Genomic DNA, 15,202 nt, shown 5'->3' with positions numbered 1-15,202 from the left:
TATGTCACATACCCCATGACCGGGTTAAAGAACCAGCAGAAATGGAAAACACTTTTGGAGTCTGGTATTACTATAAACTAATAGTGTTTATTAGTAACTAAGCAATACAGTAATATAAATGCAAATATAATGAACAGGTTAGCAATTTTACACACACACACACACACACTCAAATAGGAACAAAACTAAGCTCTTTCAAACCTAGGGTAAATGGGTACAATCTTACGATGTGATGAAGAGAGTTCAGTTCAGTTCAAGGTAGTTAGTTGAGTAACATTGGAGAGAGAGATGAGAGGTGATGCCATCGATCTTCCCGTTGACTTTCCAAGTCCTGTTGTGGTCATCGACTATGACCATGATGCGTACGACCTTTCTTCAGTGGTGGAATTATCACCCAGGCAAGGATGGACACACAAATAATTCCCCACCGGTCGCGTCTTTTCACACTGTGAGCCACTGATCGATTTCCCCGAATCAATCCTCCAAACCCCCACCTTCAGGTGGGTGCAACAAAGCTCATCCAGCGTCCGCACTATATGTCTTGTGGTGTGTCTGTCTGTGTAACAGCGGACCTGGCTTTTATCTCTCCATGTTGGACACCAGCTGTCCATCAACCTGCTCCACCCTCCACTTCCTACAGGAACTCTACAAGCAGGCAAGTGACCTTGGGGAAAAGGTAAACAAGCTGGCAGAGAAACCATAACATCAATCTTCCAAGCAGTCAGTCACACTCACTCTCTCTCTCTCTCTCTCTCTCTCTCTCTCTCTCTCTCTCTCTCTCTCGTTGTGCTAGATGCCTCCCTCTCTCTCTCTTAATCACAGCACAGTTCATAGGGTCTATTCAAACTAGATTTTCTCCTGACACTTATCTACTTGTGATGCCACTTTTAGGGAATTCTGCATCTCAGTTCGTCAGTGATACTCCTCAGTGCCCTACCATTTACCTTGTATGCTCTACCTTCCTTCCAAAGTGCAATACCTCACACTTGTCTGTATTAAACTCCATCTGCCATTTTTCCAGCTGGTCCAAATCCCTCTGCAAGCTTTGGAAAGTAGACATTCTAGTACTGAATTTTCAGAACTACCAGCTGTTGAAAGCAACAATAAATTCCCGTCTTCACTAGATCCCATGGCCAATGCTGAAAAAGAACACGGGAATTTTCTAGGTGTCCAGACTAACATTTATCTCTGAAGCAGCAGCATTAAAACTAATTATCGTCATTATTGCAGCATATCAGTGAGGTTTGTCTGGGTAAAGGGTTCCCTCAGCTACGTCATCACTCTAAATTCACAGATAATCACCCATCAAGAACAAAAGCTATAAAAAGATTCTGTTCTTTTTTCTCCTCCAACAATCCTACAGTAGTGCACATTCAGAATTCTCCCTAACTTTGAAGCCATGAAAGATGTCAGTCTTGCTTCCCTAGTTTAAGAAATCTGCAAGCTTACCTTTGATAGGGCCTGCCATACGATTACTAAAGACAGTGCCTTCAGAAACTGACAAAAAATTAAAATTAAGCAAAGGTAGAAAGCACAATTTTCATCTCTGACTAGTTAGCTATCCTCATTTGGACAGAAGTGGTCAGAGAATATGTGCAATTTTTGTTGGTAATGGTATGAGACCATTGGTATCGGTATGAGACAATCTTGTCCTGCAAGTGATCAAAAATAGCAGATCAACGATGGGCTTGACATTACACAACATTCAAGATAAATTTACTACTATTTTCCCTTAGTCACACTAATTATTTTTATTATCCAATTACTAAAGTTGAAGCTGATGGCAGATATAGTTAAAGCATATAAAATGATGTGAACCTAGATAAAGGAAATAGAAATGGCTATTTCCCCTAGCTGAAGGGTGAAAGGCCAGGGAACACTGAATTAGAATAACTGATGAAAGAACAGAGAATAACAAACAATTTTCACTCAGATAATGGTATATTTGTGGAACTTATTGTCATAAACACAGCATACATTTGAACACCGAGGTGTGCAGTTGGATAGCTGTCATTTGCAATTCTACAGATCTAATACTTGAAGGTGGCATTAGTTAGAGAGCTTATTTCCAATCAGCCCTAACACGGTAGGCCAAATGGTTTCCAACTGCATCTTAATTTTTCTGTGATTATATTATGTAAAATATATCATTCATACTGATAGAAGCAAATGAAATCTAGTATCAGAAAATTAAATTCACATCTACATAATGCAAAACAGAACCCTGATAAAATTGATTGTAGTACTCAAATCAACCCTTCCCAAACTAAATGAAAATTAACAACTACAGGACATTCTTGGGTAACAAACAGGTTCTGTAGTTACATAATCCATTAGTGAATTTTGTCCATAAGAAAATACACACAAATCACCCAAAAGGGTAATCATACCAGCACAGAACTGTTAGGAATGGCATCAAAAGTACACAAGTCTGATTTTTAGAAAATAATTACTAGAAGCGGAAAGAGAGAGGAAAGTAACTCTGCTGTTTGTAGGAACATATGTATGTCGGACCTTTGAATTTAATATACAGGTATCCATTAGCTTGGCTGCATTAAATAAATTTTTAACCACTGTCACTGAAACTAAAAGCATATCTGATCACAAGACATTTATCGTGATCCATATATGTTTCTAATGCCAGGTTTGTTTCTCCTCCCCATGTGAATTTCATCCACAATGCTTGATCTGTGTGCCCAAAACATAATATAAACATAGGATGTAAACTTGACCAAGTATTAAATTTTACCACTGAGATTGGTGCTGACACTTTCAAACTGTTCTCAGCGCAGGATATAAAAAAAACAAAGGACCACCTTTATTCAAGAGATACTCTTCACATTTAAATCCAAAATCTCTCAGAAAGGTGAATAAAGCTCACGGAGAAATACAGCAAATCAGACAACATTCCAATTTTATCCAGTTTAATCCTCAATAACATTGAACTAATATCCTCATCATTAACATTACTTCACAATCCCTGCATTATCTGCTATTCTGTTTTATTTTCCTGACACTCTCTCTGCAAAAAATCATCAGGCTTTTGAAATTTAACTTGGAATAATAACCTTTTGATTGGATCCACCTATGTTCTATGATTTTTCAACTTTGGTGGTCTTCTGCATTCAGTATGATGATCCTTTCTTAGTTCCTCAAATTAAAAATACTTGGTTAAAATCCTACGTTCTAAGTCTATGAGTCACACATATAATATTATTTCATTCACAATTATTTGCCTGCAGCATTGACAGATTGCATTTGACAAAAACAGATTATCCCTTTGGTAGTACATAACAATTTACAATATTGATACCAATACTTTCAACTGTCCTCAATAGCTTTTCACATGAAATTACAGGTTCTCTTCAAAGTTTCCTTACTCCATAATTCTGCATTCAATGTATTCTACCAAATAAATTATTGCATGACAAGAAAGAAATAACCTTATAAAGACCACCTATATGTTAATAACTTTGTTCCAAACTAAAACGATGACACTTCCAAGCTTTGTCTACAATTTAAACAACACAAATTTCAGTTATTGTAAAAAAAATCTATTGATAAGAGTACATTTATTTGTATTTCACAATGAAAAAGAATTCAATGCATTCATAAACTGCCAAGCTGCTTATTACAATAAATTCTAAAACAGGGCTATAAAAACCTCTATATTTGTTTCATGGACAAATTTTGGAAAGATTTAAATTCTACTTAGAGGCTTAAAGTACCAAAAGACCAGTTACTCCATTCAGTCTATGCCACAAACTGACCAAAAATAGCCAAAACTAATCACATGGGTTTGATTTCTCCCATATACCTCATTCTACTTCATTTTTATCCAATTTTTCTTTAAAAATGTAACAGTCCTTGTCCCAATCTCTCCCCGCCAGAAGAAAAAATTACATCCTCTAATGTTCTGTGTAAAATAATTTTACAAACTTTCCTCATTATTATCATGGACTTTAACCAGCTCAACACTGATTTCAAGCTAAGCCTCTTCTCTACAGTCTTAATTTTTAAACTCCCTTAACCATTTTTGTTCCAGTGAAAATGCTCCGACTAGCACTAACTTTGCTATCCCTAACATGACTTTTGTAGCAATGGATTAAATAGTTGATATTATTTTAATGTTAATCCACAAGCAGATCTTTAAAATAGCAGACACTACTCTGACTGTGGCATTACAAATGCTTTCTGTAGATTTGTCTTTTTATGTTTCTATTTATTAAACTGTCTTTTACCTAAATGGTTGCATCTACCTGTCAAGTCAAGTACCAGAATAACAACATTTTCATCTGAGATCAGCATGTCCATCCATACTTGGGTATGCAGTTCCCATGTTTGTACAGATTTTCCTCATAAACTACATTACAAATTATTAGCGGTTTGTTGGCGATAACACCTGACATTCTGTCTTGTTGATACCTTTTTAGACATCTCACAGCTAACAATTATGTTAAGTGACCTATTCCTGTGCCACCAGTGAATTCCAAGACTGTATTCCCTACACCCAACTACAAATTGTTAATTTCAAAATCAAAATCAGAGCAAATATTGGACCATTAGTAAAAAAATGTAAAGACCTTCTCCAAATACAGCTACATCCATTTACCTCAGCAATCAGTTTTCACATCATTGTCCTATTTTGAACTATTTACCTAAATTATTGCAATAAACCAGTTGTAAATTTATTGTATGAAAAGGGCCCTCTCAATGAAGGGCTTCAGCCTAAAACATCGACTCTTTATACATTTCCATGGATGCTGCCCAATCTGCAGAGTTCCTCCAACATTTTGTGGGTGTTACTCTGTGTGACAACCACATCTGTTCCCTCTCGCCCACTTATCCAATCTCACGTCACGCCACCTCCTCATTATCCACCCTCTCACTCACTCTCCATCCAATCCCTCTCCTCCACCTACCACTCCCTCATTCCCCTCACCCCCACCGCGCCCTAACCATTGGTCTCCCTCCACCACTAACTCCTCCTCACCACACGCCTAGCCCTTCCGCCTCACCTGCTTATCCCTCCACCCCCAGTCTCCCTTGTCCCCCGCCCTGACTCCATCTTCCTCCTCCCCACCCCCTCTCATTCTTTTTACCCTGCCAACCTCTTATTCCTCCGCCCAAGCTCCGTCCTCCTCCTCCCTGCCTCCGTCCACCTCATCACACACCATGTTTTCATCACCCGCGTCCTCCTCCTGATCTCCCGCCTCCCACTTCCACTACCCCATCCCCATCTCCCCATCTCTGCCTCCTCATCCCCACCTCCTCCCTCCTCCCTATCATCCCCCACCTCCCTCCTCCCCTGCCTCTTTCATCTTCATCCCAGCGTCCTCCTCTTCATATCCCGTCTCCCTCCTCCTCCTCCCTTCCTCCTTCCCCACATCTTCTTCATCCCTACCTCACTCTTTCCCTCTTCATCCACCTTCCCTCCACCTTTCTCCCTTGCCTATCTCCTCATCCCATGCATCCCCTTCATCCCCGCCTCCCTCCTCATCCCTTGCCTCCCTCCACTTTTCTTCCTCCTCACCCCGTCCCCTCATCACACACCTCCCTCCTGCTCCTCATCAACCGCTTACCTACTCCTCCACCTCCCCCAACTCCTTCCTCCCTCCTTCCTTCTCCTCTTCCCATGTCCTTCCTCCCCCACCCCCATCCTCCTCTCATATGTCCTTCCTCTCCCACCCCATCCTCCTCCCTCCTCTTCATCCTCCGCCTCCCTCCTCTGCATCCCCACCTCCCTTGCCTCCCTCCCTCTTCCTCATCCCCACCTCCTCCTCATCCCTTCGCCTCCCTCATCCTCCTCATCCCCACCCCTCCTCCTTCCTTATACCCACCTCCCTACTCATCATCCCCTGCCTTCCTCCTCATCTCCACCTCCCTCCTCATCCCCACGCCTCCCTCCTCCACCTCATCCCCACCTCCATCCTCCCTCATCACACCCACCTCCCTCATCCTCCTCCTCATCCCCAGTCCTCCTCCTCCCACCTCCCTCATCCTCCTCATCTCTGCCTCCATGTCCTCCTCCCCACCTCCCTCATCATCCCTGCCTCCTTCCTCCCTCCTCATCCCCAGCTTCCCTCCTCCTCTTCCTCCTCATCCTCCACCTCTCTTCTTCACCACCACCCTCCTGCTCATCAACCCACGCCTTCTGCCTCCTTCATCCTCTGCCGCATCTCCTCCTCCATCATCCATTTCATCATCCCCGCCTCCCTCATCCCTCCTCATTATCCTGCTTCCCTCATTCATCATCCCCACCTCCCTATCCTCCTCCTCATCCCCCTCCTTCATCACCCTCTTCTCCCTCCTCCTCCTTCTCATTCCCGCCTCCCTCCTTCTCCTTCTTCTCATCCCCACCTCGCTCCTCCTCCACCTCCTTCTCATCCCCACCTCCCTCCTCCTCCACCTCATCCCCGCCTCCCTCCTCCTCCTCATCATCATCCCCACCTCCCTCTTCCTCCTCCTCATCCCCACCTCCCTCCTCCTTCTTTTCATCCCCTCCTCCCTGCCTCCCTCCTCCTCTTCATCTCCCTCCTCCTTCTTCTCATCCCCATTCCCTCCTCCTCCTCCTCCTCCTCCTTCTCATCCCCACCTCCCCATCCCCTGCCTTACTCCACTCTATCCCTTACCCCTCCTCCTGTGAGCTTTCAAAAGCACATGGGATTAATTTTCAGTTGGACAAAGTGATGGAAAAGACATTTGGTATGTTTCCCTTTATAAGCTGGAACCGTGAGTACTAATTTGCAATGTCAAGCTGCAATGTCCAAAACAATAGCTGGACCACTCATAAGAGTATTGGGTGCCACAGTACAGCAAGAGTGTGGTAGGAATAGACACGGTGAATCTCTTCTGCACAAAGAAAGGAGAGCTGTAGTTATAAGGAAAGAGCAGATATGCTGAGTTTGTCTCAATGGAAAATACAAAGCGATGGGCAGACCTTACAGAAATTACAAAACTATATTATGAAATTTATGGAATAGATAATTATGAAAATTATAGGATAGCTAACCAGAATATTTTCCGCACAGCAGCAGAATCTGGAAATACAGGCGAAGATTTAAGGTGAGATGGGATCAGTTGAAAGGAAATCTGAGTGCAGGTTCTTCACACAGGATGATACTTATCTGGAACAAGGTAGCAGAGGAAGTGGTGGTAGCAGATACAATTACAATTCTGGAAAGGCGTTTGGAAAAGAAAGTAGAGGAATATGAGCATAATTCAAGCAAATGGGATTAGAGTAGATATACGCCACAATATGTATGGATGAAGTAAGCTATAAGGGTCCAGTTCTGTGCTGTGCATTGCTATAAGCGCCTGACTTCTTAGCAATCCACCTTTACTTAATAAAAAAACTATATTAAATTTTAGCCGTAAGGTATGGGAGTGGAATTAGCCTTTCAGCACATCAAGTCTGCTCCACCATTCCATCTTGGCTGATATGTTATCCATCTCAACCCCATTCTCCTGCTTTCTCCTTATTTTGATGCCCTTAATAATCAAAGAATCTATCAACCTCTGCTTTAAATATACCCGACAACCTGGCATCCACAGCAGACTGTGGCAATGAATTCCACAGATTCTCTACCCTCTGACTAAAAAAATTCCTCCTCATCTCTATTCTAGAGGGATGTCCTTTTCTGAGGCAGTGATCTCTGCTCCTAGACTCCAACACTATAAAACATCCTCCCCACATCCATTCTATCTAGGCCTTTTGAGATCCTCCTTCACTCTTCTAAATCCAGTAAGTACTCCCCTAGAGCCTTCAAATGTTGCTCACACGTTAACCCTTTCATTCCCAGGATCATTCTTGTGAACCTCTGGGACCCTCTTCAATGCCAGCTCATCCTTGTTTAGCCAATCTCTCTGTGAATCGTTTCTCCCAAAAACCTCCTTGAATTTTTAGCTATGGGATACTTAACCACATTTCTTTCTTTAAGTATTAAATTGAGAATGCTTTAAAATAAGCAATAGCCGAATTTCATAAAACAGAATGACTCCTTCACTGTCTCAACTATCGAACCTTAATGAGTTCAACTGTCAAAAGAACTCAGACACCATAATTACACCCAGAACAAAATCATAAGAGGATGTAAAACTAAACAATAAGTCTAAAACATATCGTGTACAAATAAAATTTATTTTAAGCTACAAAACACAGGATCATTCAAAATTATAAATTCATGGTGCTTTTCTTTTTTCTTAGCAGCTCCATTTAGCCAAAAGATAAACTATCAGAAAATACGGTGATAATACACATCGCAGTGAAACTGACTCAGAACCTTCATTTCTTAAACTGATTCGTGAACATGAACATTGACAGTACAATAAAAATATTTTGAAATACAAAGGGCAAAAAAAAATTCACATGGTCACTGCGATGTTAATGCCAAAGAGTTGTGAGACTGATCACCAACTGATGATAACCTCCAGATGCATAAGATGCATAATACATTGAACTTAATGTTTTAAACATCAGTGCCATAAAATACCTAAACTTCATTTATTATATATCACAACTATGAAAGGACACAAAACTTAAGACAATCACCGAGACATCTTCATTATTTTTTAAGATTATAGCAAAAATGAAAATTTCAGCATTAAAGCTAAAATCCACTTTACTGTGTACTAAACACAAATATGCCTGTTGTACTTCAGTATTTTGTACTTCAGAATGCTTTTCTTTGGCAAATGCAATTTTCTAGCGGATCCTGGACTTGAGTGGCCAGGAGTCAATGCTCCCCTTAATCTATTGATTCAATACATACCAGGAGGACCATGAGCAAGATGAATAAATCCCTGCTGGGATGCTTGTTACGTTAACAATTAAATGGAATTCATCCAATATTTAGATCACTTAAAGCTTTTCACACATTCATTGCAGTGAAATGCGGTGTTCAAAACTTCAGAATAACAAAATTCCCAAATGTAAACAAACCTGTGATGAACCAGGTTTACATCATTAAAAATGCATCTGTATTAATATAAGTTTCCAAAACATAAGTTGTAGTCAGGATTAATTGGGATTCACAAGCTGCTGAAAATCAAACTTGACTTTGAATTATAAAAGACAATGTGTTGTGTACATTAGGGTTAGTATTTCCATGACCTGTGAGTAATACTTACACACAACCAATGTAAACATTGTGCAATCAGTATCAGAAGTATGTCATTCATTCATTCATTTCAATACCTGTCAAAGACTGGCGGCAGGTAATAGAGGACGATGTATAGCATGTTGTATTTACTGGATAACGTTGCGATGGTGCTTTCAGCATCACTGCCACACTTACCTTCTTTATTAAGCCTCATCACCTCTCTGTTCTTTCCACCCTCTTTTCCAGTGTCTTCTGAGTCTGTATCTGCACATGAGTAAATGCAAACAAAAAGAAAAGAGAAATAAAAAGAAGAAATAAAGGAAACATGGCAGTGATGTTCAATCAGTGACACCTCGTTAGGCAGAGTAGCGATCATTATTGCCGGTGTTTATCATTTACCTGGGCCACATGAGGGGAATGACCACTCTTTCATCCTTTCGCGCACACAGACATACAGAGATATACACAGAGCCACTGTGGTCGGCTCTCACAATGAGAGGAGGGCGGGAGGAAAGTCTGGCAGAGAGCCCAGGCACTGTCCGGCTGGCAGAGCAGGGCAGGGTAGGGCAGGGCAGGGCCAAGCTCAGTTCCCCCGGCAGCCAGGTGCCTGTGCCCCAGTCTCAGCCTCACTGACCATCACACACAGGGGAAGCATGGAGGACACCGGGCCCCACAGCACGAGCAGGCGCGTTCCCCCACCACAACCGCCTCGCGGGAGAAAGAAGAAAGCCGCTTACTGTCCGGGCATTGCACTTTAGCAGCATCAATCCAGCAAGACCAGGGCTTGCCCAAAAATGCCTCAGGACTGGGCACTTTGCGTTCCAATGTCGCCATTGCTATTCCTTCTTGTTGCTGTGCTGCCTTCGCCAAGCAGTGACGTCACCTTCGGCTCTTTCCGCCATCTTCAACCGATTGAGAAGGAGGGAGGGGGAGAGGGAACTGGGGGGAGGGAGGAAGAGGGGGAAGGAGGAGGAGAGAGGAAGGAGGAGGAGGAGGGGAGAGGAAGGGGGAAGGAGGAGGGGAGAGGAAGGGGGAAGGAGGAGAGGGAGAGAAAGAAGGAAGGAGGATGAGGAAAAGGGGAAGGAGAAGGGGGTGAGGAAGGGGAGGGTGGAGGGGTGAGGAAGAGGGGTGAGGAAGAGGGGAAGGGGAGGGAGGAGGGGTGAGGAAGAGGGGAAGGGGAGGGAGGAAGGGAGAAGGAGGAGGGGGCAGGGAGGAAGAGGGAGATGGAGGAAAGGGTGAGTGGGAGGAGGGGGAGCTGAGAGAATGGGAGGAGGAGTGTGGAGGGGAAGGGTGAGGAGGGAGTAGGGTGTAGAAGGATGAGGGGAGGAGGAAGGAGAGCAGGAGTATTGGGAGGGGGTAGGAATGTGATGCACCATCAATAACTCACACTGAGACGTAGGCGAGATATCGGCTTTTATTGACTGGAAGAAGGAACCAGGAGTGAGTGTCTATCATACAAGGTCCTGGAGACTGAGGCCGATCTTCAGGCCGCAGGTCTCCTTTATACAGGGGCCTGTGGGAGGAGCCACAGGAGCAGTCAGCAGGGGCGTGTCCCGACAGGCACATAGTTCACCACATTCACCCCCCCTTCGTTTGAAAAAGTCCTCATGTAGCGAAGGTTCTTACAAGTCAAGCCGATCAGGCGGTCGAATCTGTCGCTGCGATCTACGTAGCACCGGCTGTGACCGCATAGGTGCCGGCAACATTGGCGATTGCACAGGGGACGGGGGTTGCGCGTGTTCTTGCCCACTAGGCGCCGGTGATCCCTCATGCATGTGCGAGGCGCCTGGTATAAATGTGTACGAAACGCCCGGTATACAAGTGTCGGGAGGAGTCTGTGTAGGGCCTGGTGAGTACGGTGTCACCTCTGGTGCAGGGTTCACAGTTACCGGAGAGCCTTCAGGGTAGTGGTCTGCTGCACCTGCGGGTGCCAGGTCGCGGATGGAGACCGTGTCCTCCCGCCCATCAGGTAAGACCACGTAAGCATACTGGGGGTTCGCATGGAGAAGGTGAACCCTCTCCACCAGCGGGGAGTATTTATTGCTCCTCACATGTTTCCGGAGCAGCACTGGCCCCGGGGACGTCAGCCAAACTGGTAGGGTGGTCCCAGTGACAGACTTCCTGGGAAAAGAGAATAGGCGTTCGTGAGGGGTGGCATTGGTGGACGTACATAACAGAGAGCGGATAGAGTGCAGTGCCTCAGGGAGGACCTCCTGCCATCGAGAGACCGGCAACCCTTTGGACTTGAGGGCTAAAAGTGTGGCCTTCCACACTGTGGCATTCTCCCGCTCTACCTGGCCATTACCCCGGGGATTATAACTCGTGGTCCGACTGGTAGCAATGCCCCTAGCTAGCAAGTACTGGCGCAGCTCCTCACTCATAAAGGAGGACCCTCTATCACTGTGGATATAGCAGGGATACCCGAACAGAGTGAAGAGCTGGCGCAGGGCTTTTATGACGGACGTGGCAGTGGTGTCGGGGCAGGGGATGGCAAAGGGGAACCGTGAGAACTCGTCAATAACACTGAGAAAATAGACATTGCGGTCAGTGGAGGGAAGGGGGCCCTTAAAGTCAACACTCAGGCGTTCAAAAGGGCGGGTGGCCTTGACAAGTTGTGCCGTGTCAGGACAGTAGAAGTGCGGTTTGCACTCGGCACAAATTTGGCAGTCCCTGGTCATCGTCCTGATGTCCTCCAGGGAGTACGGCAGGTTCCGAGCTTTCACAAAATGGTAAAATCGGGTGACCCCCGGATGGCAAAGTTGTGCATAAAGGGCGTACAGCTGGTCGAGCTGTGTGCTAGCACATGTTCCCCGGGATAGGGCATCAGGGGGCTCATTGAGTCTGCCAGGCCGGTACAGGATATCATAGGTGTAGGTGGAGAGTTCTATCCTCCACCGCAAAAGCTTATCATTTTTGATCTTGCCCCGCTGTTGGTTGCTGAACAGGAACGCAACCGAGCGCTGGTCGGTCAGCACAGTGAATCTTTTGCCAGCAAGATAGTGCCTCCAGTGCCTAACAGCCTCCACTATGGCCTGGGCTTCTTTCTCCACCGCGGAGTGCCGAATTTCAGAGCCTTGGAGGGTGCGAGAAAAGAATGCTACTGGTCTGCCTTCCTGATTAAGGGTAGCAGCCAGAGCGAAATCGGAGGCATCACACTCCACTTGGAAGGGAGCGGTCTCGTCCACTGCATGCATCGTAGCTTTGGCAATGTCCGCTTTAATGCAGTTGAAGGCCGCGCAGGCCTCAGCAGAGAGGGGAAACGAGGTAGACTTGACCAGGGGGCGAGCCTTGTCTGCGTAATGGGGGACCCATTGGGCGTAATAGGAAAAAAACCCCAGGCACCGTCTGAGGGCCTTGAGAGTGGTGGGAAGAGGGAGCTCTAACAGGGGGCGCATACGTTCGGGATCAGGGCCAATAACCCCGTTTTCCACGACATACCCAAGTATAGCAAGGCGGGTGGTACCAAAAACACACTTGTCCCTGTTATAAGTAAGGTTCAGAGCTGCGGCCACTTGGAGAAACCGTTGGAGGTTGGCGTCGTGATCTGGCCTGTCATGACCACAGATGGTGATGTTATCCAGATAGGGAAATGTGGCCTGCAGTTGGTACTGGTCCACCATCCGGTCCATTTCCCTCTGGAAGACAGAGACACCATTCGTGACACCGAAAGGGACGCGCAGGAAGTGATAGAGCCGGCCGCCCGCCTCGAAGGCGGTGTAGGGGCGGTCCTCTGGGCAGATGGGGAGCTGGTGATAAGCGGATTTCAGATCTATTGTCGAGTACACCTTATACTGAGCAATCTGGTTGACCATATCCGCGATGCGGGGTAGGGGGTATGCGTCAAGCTGCGTAAACCTATTGATGGTTTGACTATAGTCCACCACCATCCTATTTTTCTGCCCAGTCCGAACAACAACCACCTGGGCCCTCCAAGGGCTTGTGCTCGGCTCAATGATCCCCTCCCTGAGCAGCCGCTGCACCTCCGACTGAATGAAGGCCCGGTCCCCCGCGCTGTACCTCCTGCTTTTGGTTGCCACAGGTTTACAGTCGGGGGTCAGGTTGGCGAACAGCGGTGGGGGAGGGATCTTGAGAGTGGAGAGGCTGCAAGTGTCGGTAGCGCAGCTGTTGGCCTGGTTCTGGATGGGATGTGTGTGTCCGTGTGTGTGTGGTCAGTAGGGGGTATGTGAAGAAGTCCCACAAAACTGAGGATTCTTGACAGTGAGTGGTGGGAGGGGCCCGTCGTATACCATGGTCACACTTTCGAGATGGCTCTGGAAGTCCAGCCCCAATAGCACAGGTGCACACAGATTAGGCATGACCAGCAGTTCAAAGTCCCGATATACTGTGCCTTGCACCACCAAAGTCGCTACACAACCCGCCCGGATGTCTGCGGACTGCGACCCAGAGGCCAAATGGAACCTCCGACTGACCGGCCGCGTTGCAAGTCCGCAGCGTTGCACTGTGTCCGGGTGAATAAAACTCCCAGTGCTGCCCGTGTCAAACAGGCATCCAGTCCAATGCCCCTCCACCTGGATGTCCATCATGGATCTTGCAAGCTGGTGTGGGGCGCTTTGGTCGAGAGTCACAGTGGCCAGAGTTGGATCGCCGTCGGGGTACCCGGTCAGCATCGGAGGGTCGGGGGCGGGGCATGCTGACGCCGACAAAGATGGCAGCTCACATCCGGGGTACCCGGTCAGCATCCGAGGATCGGGGGCGGGGCGTGCTGACGTCGACAAAGATGGCCGCCCACATCCCGGCATGCAAGATGGCGGCCCCCACGTTTCACCCGCAGCGCTGCACTCCGCTCGAGGTTGAGACTTACAGACCTTGGCGAAGTGGCCCCGCTTTCCGCAGCTGGAGCAGGTCGCTTCTCGCGCTGGACAGCGTCGTCGAGGATGTTTCTTTTGGCCACAGAAATAACAAAGCACGAGTTGCTTACGGGCCACAGCCGTGGTCTGGGTCGGGGAGCTCGTGGAATGGCGACTGGCGGCGGCGTTGGCGAATTCGCTCCCGGGAGCCGGCGGTGGCGGGGTCTGAGGCGTCCACGAAACCGGCGGGGAATCGCGCGACTGGACAGCGTCGGCGTTATGCCGCGCAGCTTCTAGAGCGTTGGCCTTCTCTATCGCCGAGCTTAAGGTAAGATCCGAGTTCTCCAGCAGCCGCTGGCGCATGTACACTGACCTCAGTCCCGTCACAAAGGCGTCTCGCACCAGCAGCTCCGCATGCTGTTCTGCCGTGAGCGTCTTGCAGTCACAAGCTCGGACGAGTGTCTGTAGTGCTCGGAGAAACTCAGCGCACGATTCGCCAGGCCGCTGTTGCCGGGTAGCTAAGCGATGTCTTGCGTAGACGGTGTTCACCGGCCGCAGGTACTGTTGTTTGAGGGCGTCCAGTGCCACTTCGTAGGTCGGCAGGTCCCGGATAAAGGAGTAAACTTTGGAGGAGACCCTCGAGAGTAGGATTCTGTGCATAACGGCGGGTTCAGTCGCACGAAGCTCCGCCAAGTACGATTGGAAGCATGCAAGCCAGTGTTCAAAAGCGAGAGCTGCGTCAGGGTCTTGAGGGTCCAAATCCAACCGGTCCGGACGCAAAACGGGTTCCATGTTTTAAAACTTCCAGTCAATAAAATTGATGCACCATCAATAACTCACACTGAGACGTAGGCGAGATATCGGCTTTTATTGACTGGAAGAAGGAACCAGGAGTAAGTGTCTATCATACAAGGTCCTGGAGACTGAGGCCGATCTTCAGGCCGCAGGTCTCCTTTATACAGGGGGCCTGTGGGAGGAGCCACAGGAGCAGTCAGCAGGGGCGTGTCCCGACAGGCACATAGTTCACCACAGAATGGAAGGAGTAGGAGGGGGAAGGATGAGGAGGAGAAGGGGAGTTTGGGGAGAAAATTGTAGCTGCAGAGTGAATATCAGTGCATTAGGGATGCACAATAAAAAAGGGTAGCAAACACAGTACTCAAATTGTTATATCTCAATGCATGGAGCATAAGAAATAAGATGGATGATCTTGTTGCACTTTTACAGATTGTCAGGTATGATATTTTCTGATATCATGATCACTTAATTGTGACTGCAGGATGGTTGTAGTTGGGA

At 47.0% G+C, this 15,202-nt stretch overlaps 2 protein-coding genes across 3 annotated transcripts in view; both read right to left on the bottom strand.

The window, feature by feature from the left end:
* LOC132398438 (ataxin-7-like protein 1) overlaps positions 1 to 9,971 on the bottom strand; it is a 267,811-nt gene extending 257,840 nt beyond the window's left edge. For both annotated transcript variants that reach the window (XM_059977870.1, XM_059977872.1), the window contains exons 1-2: positions 9,839 to 9,971; positions 9,297 to 9,365 (exon numbers count right to left, since the gene is read on the bottom strand). In XM_059977870.1, coding sequence (XP_059833853.1) covers positions 9,297 to 9,365; positions 9,839 to 9,935 — 166 coding nt within the window. In that variant the 5' untranslated portion in view covers positions 9,936 to 9,971. The remainder of the gene's footprint in view (positions 1 to 9,296; positions 9,366 to 9,838) is intronic.
* Positions 9,972 to 10,496: 525 nt separating this feature from the next.
* On the bottom strand, positions 10,497 to 14,755 carry LOC132397673 (uncharacterized). Its single transcript, XM_059976441.1, has 2 exons — positions 13,284 to 14,755; positions 10,497 to 11,240 (listed from the first exon to the last, which is right to left on the bottom strand). Exons 1-2 carry the CDS (start codon positions 14,699 to 14,701, stop codon positions 10,724 to 10,726), a joined length of 1,935 nt encoding a protein of 644 aa, XP_059832424.1. The 5' UTR covers positions 14,702 to 14,755; the 3' UTR covers positions 10,497 to 10,723.
* Between the last annotated feature and the right edge of the window lie 447 nt (positions 14,756 to 15,202).

Source organism: Hypanus sabinus, chromosome 8 (genome assembly GCF_030144855.1).
Source record: "Hypanus sabinus isolate sHypSab1 chromosome 8, sHypSab1.hap1, whole genome shotgun sequence".
Taxonomy (NCBI): Eukaryota; Metazoa; Chordata; class Chondrichthyes; order Myliobatiformes; family Dasyatidae; genus Hypanus; species Hypanus sabinus.
This window is presented reverse-complemented; position numbering and strand designations above follow the sequence as displayed.